Consider the following 13,044-nt stretch of genomic DNA (forward strand, 5'->3'; position numbering starts at 1 on the left):
CGCTGGGACGGCGTGTGTGTGTGTATTAAACACACGGCGCTCTTGCCTGCACCAACACTCTTCCTCTTGGCGTTGCAGCTCTCTCCACTGCTGGTTGAGTTGGCGCGATGCTCGCCGTCGGCGGTGCGCGATGATTCCGTCGTCAGATAGTGCGCGCAGCTCGTCCGCTGGTCGCCGTTCCTCTTGTCTTGGTTCCCAGCTGGTGCTGGTCGATGTGTGTGGGTCGAACCTACGGCGCTCTCGCCGGCGCTGACACTCTTGCTCACGGGCAGCTGGTCAGGCTCTTTCCACTACTCCGTGCTCTCTCCTTGCTCTCTTCGTGCTCTCGCCCTTGGCGTACAGCTGCCAGCTTCACACCGGCACCTGCTGGTGCCTCTCCCGCCCTCACTTCAGGGCTGCGCTGGCTCAGGCTCTTTCCACTGCTCTCCGCCCTTACTTCAGGGCTTCGCCTTGTCGTTGCTCAACTTTCGTGCTCTCCACCCTTCTTCCAAGAGGGCTCTTGCTGTGAGCTGCTCGTCGCTGGCTGGATCACTCACTCTCAAAACGTGTAAATTATATTAGCACACCTCTTACACAACTCTGATAGCTTAGTACAATACAACTTATCGCAATCCTCGATTCCGCAAGCAACTCAAAACATCAGGATAAATGTAGAATAAAACTTTTAGGGATACTCTGTCGGTTCATGCCGAACTCAGCTCCTAACAACACATCGTCCCTTCTCTCTGCGAGACACGACACCCATGGTTGATCTCCATGCCATGCCCCGGAGCCTGCCCCTTTGCAAGACTGACTTGCATGATCTGTGTCCGTGCTTGAATGTGAAATTCTCTCCCCTCTTTGCGCGTCTCTTGCGAAAAATACAGATGCCCTCTGTCTCGTTCTCCTCCCGTGGCCGCAGCGGCCTGGCTGCCGCCCCCCCCCCCCCCCTCCTTTTTGACCTTCGGCTATGTTTTTGTTTGCATTCCCCCCCCTCTTCATAGTGCTTGTTATCTCGAGGCCAGACACCCTTCATACGTATTTTATGGCTACCATGTGTTTGTGTCAAATTGTAAGAAGACAAAGGTGCCCGGGGAGGCTCTGATTTCATGGAATACATACAGTGAGGAAAAAAAAGTATTTGATCCCCTGCTGAATTTGTACGTTTGCCCACTGACAAAGAAATGATCAGTCTATAATTTTAATGGTAGGTTTATTTGAACAGTGAGAGACAGAATAACAAAAAAAATCCAGAAAAACGCATGTCAAAAATGTTATAAATTGATTTGCATCTCTGTAGTGGACTGAGGGTGCCGCACTGCGGGCGCTGCCGACGGCCCTGAATGATGATTCTTTGGCGACATTTAATGGTTTCCCTGCCGCCGTCAGGTCAATGCTGGACGGGGAATTCGCGGCAATGAGAAAGGTGTACGAGCTGCGGTCGGTCGCCAAACGTAGATTTCAGCAAAGGAAGCGGGAGGGCACGGAATCCCCTCTTATATTCCGCAGCGCATTGTTGGCCCTCGCTCAAGTTGCATACCCGGCGATGGACCAGGAGGCCCTAGATTCCTTGCTGCAGGAGAAGCTTTTGCAGTTGGCGAAGGAGCTACGGATCGTCTTTTCGCTTCCTGACAGCAACAACGACGACGACATGTCGTCTCTAGAGATCGCCAGGAACATCCAAGTCAACCTGGACCTCCGCGACGAGCCAGCGGTGGTGGGTGTGCAGCCGCTGCTGATGAGCGCTGCCGCAGCCGAAAGCGCGGCGGCGGTGAACGAGGCGCCGCCGATTAGAGCGGTGGCCGGGGTGCCACCCGCGGGCGTGCTGCGTCGTCCCGTGGTGTATGGAGGTGGCACGCAACGGACATGCTGCGAGTGCGGATGAAGAGGACATCTCGCCCGCGACTGCTGGCGGCGCAGGGGCGGCCTTCCAAGGGCGCCGACCAGCTATAACCGAGGATTTCCCCAGGACCGAGGATTTTGGGTGAGTCGCGATACATTCAATACACGGCCGCTCTTTCCACGTTGCCCATCCACGTCATCTCACCCATTTCCATCTCATTCGTATGTTGCGTAAGGTCAGGACATATGGGGCGCGTTGGTGCATCGTGTGTTGGGCGCCGCGCCGGGGTCGTCGGATGTGATGGCACGTATTCAAGGAGTAATGGTCAGGATTATTGTTGATACAGGGGCTTCTGTGACCCTTATTTCGTTACAAACTTTTCGCTCGCTGCCGACTTCGCCCCAGGCCCTAGAACCGCTAGACGGGCCATGCATAGCAGCAAATGGTGGCAGCCTTGGTATTATGGGTTGTATGGTCGCGACGATTCAAATTGGGGAAGTGAGCGTTACGGGGAATGTCTTGGTTTCTACGGCCTTGGCGGTACCGTGTTTGCTGGGCACGGATTTTTTGCAAAGGATGTCGCTTAAAATTTCGATAGAGAAGGGGTGTTTGGAATTGCCATCGGCGAAATGTCTAAGTTCGCGGTTGCGAAATGCCATGGTGCAGGCCGTGGTGAGCCGCACCGTTCGCGTTCCACCTGCGACTCAGATGCTTGTGCCGCTGCGCTTTAAGAAACAGTTGCCGTTCGATGAGCAACAGGAGTATATATAGCTGACGCCCTCAAATGCTGTATCACGGATGACCACCTTGGTAGGGGCTTTGACTATTGTACCGGAAAATTGCGACCCTTTCATACAAATTGTAAACGTGGGACATGAACCGGTTGTCATTCAGGAGGGTACCACATTAGCGCATGCGACGGCAGCGCCGGGTCCGGAAGGGGAGGCGTGTTTGGCAACGGGACAGAGTGAGATGTTGTCGGGTGATGGAGATGATCCGGACTGGTTGCGAGATCTTTATATGCAAAACCCCGAACTAATGCCTGTGCAACAGTCGCGTCTTCATGGGTTGCTCGTCGAATATAAAGATGTGTTCAGTTCAGGTAAATATGACGTGGGTCGTACGTCGTTGTTGCGACATCACATTGATACTGGGAATGCACCCCCAATCAGATTGAATACCCATCGTGTAAGTCTGCTGGAGAAAGATTGTATTCGGCGAGCCGTTGATGAGATGTTAGAACAGGAGATAATTTCTCCTTCATCCAGCCCGTGGGGAGCTCCTATTGTACTCGTTAAAAAGCGCGATGGGGCCATGCGATTTTGTGTTGACTACCGAAAACTGAACAAGGTTTCTGTGGCGGAAGCGTATTCGCTCCCACGTATTGATGATTCGCTAAACACCCTGTCCGGCGCGAAAAAAATTTCGACCCTCGATCTATTGTCAGGCTTTTGGCAATTGCCCCTGGATGAAGAGTCTAAACCTAAAACCGCTTTTCGAACACCACAAGGGTTGTTCCAATTCAATGTACTCCCGATCGGGCTCCACTCCGCGCCGGCCACCTTCCAACTATTGATGGAACTCGTGTTGTCAGGACTGCAGTGGGAGTCGTGCTTAATATATCTGGACGACATCATTGTTTTCAGTAAGGATTTTGACGAACATTTGCAATGGTTGCGCGCCGTTTTTGGCCGAGTGTGGCGTGCTGGATTGAAATTTAAACCCCAAAAGTGCCATTTGTTAAGGATGTCGGTTAAATATTTGGGGCACGTTAGCGCATCTGGAGTGGCCACTGATCCAGAGAAGATGAGTTGCGTGCGAACGTGGCCGGTACCGAAAACAGTAGGGGAGGTGCGTAGCTTCGTGGGCTTCGCGTCGTATTACCGACGATTTGTTAAGGATTTTGCCACGATTGCGAGGCCGTTGCACACGCTCACCGGTGAGGGTGTGAAATTTCAGTGGGGAGATGTGGAACAACGATCGTTTGAAGCGCTGCGGGCCACGTTGACGGACGCACCACCGCTTGGATACCCGGATTTTACGAAAACCTTTATTCTTGACACAGATGCCAGTGATACGGTCATAGGCGCAGTTTTGTCGTAAATGGTTGACGGTGTTGAAAAAGTTGTGGCATATGGCAGTCGGGTGTTGTCCCCGGCCGAACAGAAGTATTGTGTAATGCGCAGGGAGTTGCTGGCCATCGTGCACTTTGTTCAACTGTACCGACCGTATTTGTACGGCAGAGATTTTTTGATTCGCACTGATCACGCTGCACTACAGTACTCGTTGCGAGTTGACCAGCCGTCAGGATAGATGGCCCGTTGGCTCGAGACCCTCCAGGAGTACTCTTTCACGATCCAGCATAGGAAGGGGACGCGTCATGTTAATGCTGATGCATTGTCAAGATTGCCGCAACCGACTGGCTCGTGTCGGTGTGCGGAGGGCTCGCTGCGTTGCGGTCCGCCGCTGCAGGACGTTCCGTCAATGGTCGCTGCAGTGGATTCAATTCGGCCAGAAGCGATTCCTGCGGTGGGATTGGGTTTGTTGGGGTTGACGTTAGGTCAGTGGAAACGGTTGCAGGTGGATGACTCCTCCCTGACCAGGATGAGGCTTCGTGCCTCTCGCTCAAGGGGATCGGAAGATCGCCCCTTTCTAAAACTTGTCGATGGTCTCCTCGTTCGCTGGGATGTTGAAGCACAAAAGTTTTGTATTGTTGTTCCAATTGTATTGCGCGGGAAACTCATTAGTAATACTCATGACAAATTGATGCAATTGGGGGAGAAGAAGACCGCGTTGACCTTGGGGAAAGATTTCTATTAGCCGGGGATGTATAACGATGTTCAGCGATTTGTAAAAGCATGCCATGAATGCGCGCGGAGGAAGGCGCCGGCGCGACCCTATCATGTACCGTTGCAATCGATACAGGTTTCACGTTTCAACGAAATTGTTGACCTAGATATATTGGGTCCGTTTCCCGTCACCCCCCGGGGGCATAGGTATCTGCTCGTCGGGGTGGAATACCTTACTCGCTGGCCTATGGCATGGCCACTGGTGGACCAATCCGCGGCGTCGATCGCAGAGGCTTTCTTGCAGGGATATGTTTTCGATAAGGGCGTCCCGGAGCATTTGCTCACTGATCAGGGCAGAAATTTTTCGTCACGATTGATTAAGGAGGTGTGTTATTCATTAGGGACCAAAAAGATTTGAACGTCCCCGTACCACCCGCAAACTTATGAGATGGTCGAGCGCCTGCATAGGACGCTGATGTCTATGCTTTGCCACCAGGTTAATGCTTCACAGGATGATTGGGACCTGCATGTTGCGGCGACGCTGGCTGCTTATAGACTGGCCCCGCATACCTCGACGGGGTACTCGCCGTTTTATTTGATGTATGGGCACGAACCGGAAGCGCCGGCCTTGGTCAAATTGGGTGTACAGAAACAAGGGAAGTCATCGACAGTGCCTGCTCCTATGCAGGTGGCATTGGACCTTCTGAGAGAGGCTCGGGAGGCCTCGTTGGGTAACACGGCGCGACGACAAGCCGCCAACGAACGGTTGCATGGTACGCAGCGGCCCCGAGAGCCGTGGTGTGTTGGGGACAAAGCGTGGTTACATTGCCCCATGGTACCGGTGGGAACGTTCCATCGGCCCTGGCAGGGGCCCGTTGAGGTTGTTGAGGTTCTCCGAGACCAAAGTGTACGGATTCGATTCGGTCGTCGGATATGGTATGTTCACCCGTCGCGCCTTAAAAAGTTTGAATTGCCGTATGACGCGTCATCTCCCATCCCAGAGCGGCCTGTATTGGATGTGTCCGACGAGCCTGTGAGGAGGTCGCATGTGTACGCGCCTCAGAATTCTGCCTCCCGTGTGTCTGCAGGACCATCCCTATTGACTCGACGAGGAGGTACTGGCAGGTTTGCTGGCCGGACGCCGGTTGACCGGCCGCAACCTCGAAATGCTGTCCGGCCCGAGCATGGACGAAGGACGGTCCCGCCAGCAGTTGGTCGCTGGGACAGGGACGGGTGTGCGTCGAGGACCAGAAGCAGCCCTCACTTAACGGAGGAGTGTGGCCCGTCCTTGCCCCACGGTGTCCCGTGTAAGGGAAATGGGCCGGCAGCTGGAACTCGCTCCCGAGGACGGACCTTCCATTGACTTTGCGTGTTGCGGTTCTTGTACAAAGTTGTTGTGTTGTTTCGTTGTTATGTTCGCGGTACTCCACTACTCCGAATTCGAGGTATCGTCGTAGCCGGGATGGCTAGATTTTTTTTATCATGGGGGGGGGGGGGGATGATGTAGTGGAGTATGAAGGTGTGTTGTGGAAACTGCGCGATTGCATGATCACATGGACAGTGTGGGTTATCTTGGGTCAGCCTGTGGAGAAAGCGAAAACAGTGTGGGTCATGTTAGGACAGCCAGGTGCAAAGGCTGGGATGATGAGGTAACGGTTGGGCCAATTAAGCCAGAGGATCAGCAACGGCGGTGATTGGCTGTGGCTGTTGTCAAGGGCGAGGAGGCGTCGAGATGTCTGGAGAAAGGCAGGTGTTTGAGGACGCGAAGCGTGCGGAGGCACGCGGGCCAATTAATTAGCGATAATGAGAATGGGGATAAATTGGGGGAGACACAGAGAGCGGAGAGTTGGAGTAGGGAGCTGAACGAGGAAGACGTGGAGTTTGGAAACAGAGTAGAAGCAGAGTTTGGAAACAGAGGTTGGAAACAGAGGTTGGAAACAGAGTTTGGAGACAGAGTGGGAAACGGAGTTGGAACAGAGTGTGAAGCAAGACGAAGTAGTTAGCAGTGGAGTGAGCGTAGCGATAGCGAAGATGAAGCAAGACGAAGTAGTTAGCAGTGGAGTGAGCGTAGCGATAGCGGAGTTGAAGAAGCTGTGTGCGGAGTGTGCGAAGTCGCTGTGTGCAAAGACGCTATGTGTGGAGGAGCTGAAGAGAATAGCCAGCAGTGGAGAGAGCGTAGCGATAGCGGAACTGAAGACGCTGTGTGCGGAGTGTGCGAAGTCGCTGTGTGCGAAGACGCTGTGTGCGGAGTTGCTGAACGGGGAGTCGCTGAGTGCGAAGCAAGTGAAGTGATAGTGGGGAGACAAAGGTGGTGAGCGAGACGAGCGGAGCATAGCGCGCGAGCCGTGGTGACCAGGATACTGTGGAGTGTGGAGGACATGTTGAATGTTGTAAATAAAGCGGTGTTCAAAGAAAGACAGAAGTTGTCCACGTAAAGTCGAACACTACACCTGTATAAAAGACACCTGTCCACAGAAGCAATCAATCAATCAGATTCCAAACTCTCCACCATGGCCAAGACCAAAGAGCTCTCCAAGAATGTCAGGGACAAGATTGTAGACCTCCACAAGGCTGGAATGGGCTACAAGACCCAAGCAGCTTGGTGAGAAGATGACAACAGTTGGTGTGATTATTCGCAAATGGAAGAAACACAAAAGAGCTGTCAATCTCCCTTGGCCTGGGGCTCCATACAATATCTCACCTCGTGGAGTTGCAATGATCATGAGAACGGTGAGGAATCAGCCCAGAACTACACGGGAGGATCTTGTCAATGATCTCAAGCAGCTGGGATCATAGTCACCAAGAAAACAATTGGTAACACACTACGCCGTGAAGGACTGAAATCCTGCAGCGTCCGAAAGGTCCCCCTGCTCAAAAAGGCACAAATACATACCCGTCTGAAGTTTGCCAACGAACATCTGAATGATTCAGAGGACCACTGGGTGAAAGTGTTGTGGTCAGATGAGACCAAAATGGAGCTCTTTGGCATCAACTCAACTCGCCGTGTTTGGAGGAGGAGGAATGCTGCCTATGACCCCAAGAACACCATCCCCACCGTCAAACATGGAGGTGGAAACATTATGCTTTGGGGGTGTTTTCTGCTAAGGGGACAGGACAACTTCACCGCATCAAAGGGACGATGGACGGGGCCATGTACCGTCAAATCTTGGGTGAGAACCTCCTTTCCTCAGCCAGGGCATTGAAAATTGGTCATGAATGGGTATTCCAACATGACAATGACCAAAAACACGCGGCCAAGGCAACAAAGGAGTGGCTCAAGAAGAAGCACATTAAGGTCCTGGAGTGGCCTAGCCAGTCTCCAGACCTTAATCCCGTAGAAAATCCGTGGAGGAAGCTGAAGGGTCGAGTTGCCAAACGTCAGCCTCGAAACCTTAATGACTTGGAGAAGATCTGCAAAGAGGAGTGGGACAAAATCCCTCCTGAGATGTGTGCAAACCTGGTGGCCAACAACAAGAAACGTCTGACCTCTGTGATTGCCAACAAGGGTTTTGCCACCAAGTACTAATTCATGTTTTTCAGAGGGGTCAAATACTTATTTCCCTCATTAAAATGCAAATCAATTTATAACATTTTTGACATACGTTTTTCTGGATTTTTGTTGTTGTTATTCTGTCTCTCACTGTTCAAATAAACCTGATCATTTCTTTGTCAGTGGGCAAACGTACAAAATCAGCAGGGGATCAAATACTTTTTCCCCTCACTGTATTATCTAGTCTTGTGTGTTTGACCTATTTCTTGTATCTCTCATGAGTTACCACCAGTCAAATATCTCGTGGTTATTATTTGGTTTATGTTTAACCAAGATTCGTAATGCCCCTCGTTGTTACCACCATTATTCCGAGGGTTTGCCAAGCTTTGTTATAAGTCTGTGTCACCAGGGATCGGTGTTTTATTCTCGAGTTATATTTTGATATCCCGAGGCTGGAGATGTAACCAAGCCCTCACTTTCTTGACTGCCAGAATTCACATTCCTTCGTTCTCTTGGTGAAGTTACATAGATAGAAAGATACAATACAAAATAATGAGTTGAATAAGGGTGAAATAAAATAAGTAATAATAAAGCCACTAATATAGACTGCAGTCTATAACGTCGATTTGTTCTTTTTGCTGAGTTTCAAACTTTTACCGTTAAAGAAAACGCCAGTTGTAATGTCCGTTTGTCTCTGCTATGTGCCTGTTTTTTTACGGTTTTGGAGATATATTTGTGAATTGTCCAAAACGTCCGGTGAGGTCATGGCATGCAGTCCTTTGACAATCTGGAGATTTTTCAGATCGTCGTTAACTTTCCTTTGGCACGGAGTTATTATTAAATGGCCATTTACGACCTCCAGATGCTTGGTGCTTGTGAGAGGGAGCGAAGTGGAGGGTGTTTGTTTTATTTACTTTTTATCGATGATTATTATTTAAAAAAAGATATTGGCAGAATATTTTTTAATATAAATTTTTGGAAAAAAAGCCTATATATACAACATTCGGATGTTCACTCTGGCTCTGAAGGTTTATTGAATGCGAGGTTAACTACTCGGATCGTGGTGCAACACAGTGCACAGCGAGGCCGAGACATCGCTTCCTCTGATCTATGACCTGCACACTTCCTTCCAACAAGTTCCACTGCTTGAGCCTAGACGTCAAAAGCTCGGCATTGGACTTGGTGAGACCAAGATCTCTGATCAATTCGTTAAGGTATTTTTGGTTGGGGTAGTATGGGTTTCTCTCCTCAGCTCCACACTTCTGCAATTGTCATCTGGATCTACGTCTTCCTCGCTCTCTGACTTGCTACTCTCTTCTAAAGACGGCTGCTCTCTCTCCAGAGGAGTGGGTACGGGGAGTTCATGGCAGTGTGGCACCGGGGCGATGGATGAAGGTGCAGATACGTGATAGCGGGTACATTCTTGCCAGTCCGACGTTTGGAAGGGTCCACCATGCAGAAGTAGCAGTTGCTTGAGTGGTCAGTGGGTTCCCGCCAAATTCTTGGGATAGCGAACTTCATGACCTCTTTTCCCCTCTGTACCATCCTACAAAAATATTTATTTCACCCATGACTAATGTGTAAGAGATTCTCGCAACATTTTTCATATTTTTAAAATAACATTGAAAATTTTAAACCATTTTAAAATTAAAAACTTTTTACAATTTTTTTTACAAATTTCATAACATGAAATGAGGTGCCCAGGGTTTGTCTTGATCCCCGACAGGCATGGCGAAATATGCCTTGTCGACCTCACACATCTTAGCAGGTGCTTCCACAGAGTAATTTTTCGCTTGTCTTGATAAATTGGTCGCAGACATTTCAAAATGCGTCTGCCAGATGCTTGCAAGCCTCTTGATGCCCTCTCAGAAAAATATAGATATGTATCTACTTAGGCAGTTGGAACTAAACTGAACTGGTGGGCTTAAGGCCCCTGGATTTTTACTATTTATATTACTGGAAAGTTCTCCAATGTTCTAGAAGTTATTCCAAGTTTACTCAGCACTGACTATCTGGAATGTTCTGGAAAATAGGTAAATTTCAGAATATAACTTCCCTGGTCACAAAAGCAAAGTTTGTGGGGAATAGCCATTTTCTGTACTTTTCAGGCATAAGCAATTAGGAAATAACACTACCCAGGAACAATTTTTTTGTTTGTTACAGTGCAATCGGAGTTGCAGGGAAAGAAAACAAAAACGGTTTACGTGTGTTGGCAACCCTACCCACACCTGTAACAACCCATCCGCAATATCCACAAACCACCCCCAGGCACAGCGAAGTTCAACAAGATGGAAATCCATCAACTGATAACTTCTTGTCACATTGAGCTGCGCATGCATTGGTTTCTCATACTCTACTATTCATGGGGCTGCAAAGCTTTGGGTGTGCATACAACAGCATGGATATATTTTGTGTTTCACTAGTGTTGTCTACTCCACGACATTCGTGACCGTATGAGCTGCTCGACTCTACTGATCTAGCCTTGGATGTTTGATCAGTTGTATTTTTTCGCATGTCGAAGAGTGCAAGGAAAACAGAGTACTTCATTGTGAATGGTTGCACAGCTAAGTTGAACACATACAGTATTGCCCTCTCAGGTGCCGCCGTGCCCATCAGGTGGGAAACATTTCCCAATGTGTCTCGCCTCTTGCCGAAACCTGCAATTCAAGCGTGACCTTCTGGCGTGATCCACAAACCCATAGACTCAGTGGGCTTTGCCTGGCAGCACTGGCGACCCCCACTGCCGCTGTGTAGCATATTATTACGTTCCAGGGACTCTATGAGATGATAGGACAATAGTCTGAGTCCATAATTGGCAATAAGTAACGGCAAAGCAGTTATAAGCGACTCAGAATTGTGCGCAGTTGCGTGTACAGGACAAGACTTCCCTGAAGGTATTCACATTGAAGCGAGCGCGATGCCGATCACACACAGCTCGAATTCGACCCTCGATCGATGGCTGCACCATCGCCGCACACGTGTCGAATAAAAAGCAAGGGACAAGTCCTAACTTACAAACAACCCCTATCATTTTTCATTGCCAATAAAATTGCCCCCCCCACCTGAAAATCCTGGCTCCGCCATTGCCTGGTAGGATGGGGATGGTTTAGTTTTATTGGTATGTTTTTCAGCGGTTAACCTTTGCACTATCGTGTTTTGTATTGTTTGTTGTTGTAAAGTTCTTACCCGCCTACTGAATATTTGTGAAAAAGAGCCTTATAGCTCATCAGATTCCTCCAGTATAAATACAAATTGTTTCTGCAATTACCACGGCAGCCGCTGGATTCGAACCGTAGACCCCTGCAACAAATAAAAACTTTGCGTTGACCAATGTACTACCACCATACCCAGTATTAACAGCTGAAAATAGAATTATGGGGGCTGTTTAAAGAAACATTGATGCATGCACGCTATGGTGCTCTGTGAATGATTGTTTGGCATGCCAAATGTGCACATCATGCCAATTTTTAAAAAATAATTTACAGCCCTTTGTCAATCCACTCCTGGATAGAAGCCTCCCTCTCGCCATGTCAGTCATTAAGGTTCTTTGACCATATTTCACCAATCTCTTCAGTGTGGGTTGGTGGAGGGAAATCCTGGTTCAAATATCACGCACCTCTGGTGTTAACTGTGATTGGGAATTGAACAATAAAAGGTCTTTTATGGTTTAAATTTGATCTCATTACATTTTAACCCATCCATTGGTGATGTCACGGCAGGTAAATGAGAGCAAAGGCAGCTGAGGCAGCACACTCGATTCCAGAGTTCACTATCTGAAGGAACTCGAAGCAGTTTGAGCTAAACGTCATATGTTGATGTTAAATCCAGCCATGAAAAGTCTTAAGCCACTGGTGAGCTTTATTGGATCAGAATTTCATCAAAACATTTGCCTGTACAGTACAATAGATTTCCACAGTGCCCCCTACTGCCCACCACGCGGTCTATTGCAGAAGTACTTCAGAAGGTACAATGGTGCATTCAGAGTTCATTAAGCATTAAGAGTTAAGTTGGCTTCAGTAAAGTGAAGTATAATGGACAGTATATTGCGGGTGATGGATAAGAGATTGGGAAGGTTTGCGAGCGGGATGTTGGAGGGTAGATTGATGAGCTGCGGTGGTGAGATGATATCTCCCTCGTCTGGTATGCAAAAGGTCATCGGTTTTATCCCGACCCTGAACCCTCTATATTTGGAGTTTTAATGTTCTCCCCATGGCCGTGTGGATTTTTATTCTGGTTCTCTGGTTTTTCCCTCCACATTTATAATCAACAGGCATTTGGAATATTTGGCTGCTATACATTTCCACATAAACCACTTCGTTGAGCTCCAATTTATGGACAAGTTGCTTCTTAAAAAGAGCTATATAGCTCAGTGGGCCTTGCCTAGTGAAATCAAATAATTTACATTAGATTGTGATTGGGACGTTAAGGGGTGCAGTATATTTTGAGGCCGGCAGGAACTCAGTCCTGGATGCGGAGGATGCTTCGTTTTTCCAGATCGGACATTTCCTTGAGCAGCTGTGCCACATTGTATCGCAGCTCCTGGAACTTACTCACGGGCACCTGGTAAACGTGGAAGAAAATGCAAAAAAAAGTTAACTCTGTGATAGGTCAGCAGCAGTCGTCCTACAATTGGCCCTTTTCATAGAAATTCCCACCAAAAGGATCAGGGGCCTCATTTTTATTTTGAATACACTTACAGCTTCACTCTTGTACTGTATGTCGAATTTCAATTGTACACACACAGACCACATGATGTAACAGCGCATGCCAATCTTGCATTCTGTCATGTCACATTTTTACATAATTTCTAAAAAAAATCTTGAATCATCAGAAATGTTATATCTAGGCCCGATTTTTCGTATTTCTTTTAAATACATGTTTACAAGTTAGGTATGTATGTATTTGTACAGTATTCCTTCATTATTCGGGAGGGATACATTCCA

The 13,044-nt window shown here is 48.7% G+C and overlaps 1 protein-coding gene across 8 annotated transcripts in view; it reads right to left on the minus strand.

The window, feature by feature from the left end:
- Nucleotides 1-11,941: 11,941 nt before the first annotated feature.
- Nucleotides 11,942-13,044, minus strand: part of COMMD5 (COMM domain containing 5) — a 36,026-nt gene continuing 34,923 nt past the window's right edge. For all 8 annotated transcript variants that reach the window (XM_032956712.2, XM_032956717.2, XM_032956716.2 and 5 more), the window contains one exon: nt 11,942-12,661. In XM_032956712.2, coding sequence (XP_032812603.2) covers nt 12,560-12,661 — 102 coding nt within the window. In that variant the 3' untranslated portion in view covers nt 11,942-12,559. The remainder of the gene's footprint in view (nt 12,662-13,044) is intronic.

Source organism: Petromyzon marinus, chromosome 18 (genome assembly GCF_048934315.1).
Source record: "Petromyzon marinus isolate PM22_M1 ecotype Great Lakes invasive population chromosome 18, UKy_Petmar_22M1.pri1.0, whole genome shotgun sequence".
Taxonomy (NCBI): Eukaryota; Metazoa; Chordata; class Hyperoartia; order Petromyzontiformes; family Petromyzontidae; genus Petromyzon; species Petromyzon marinus.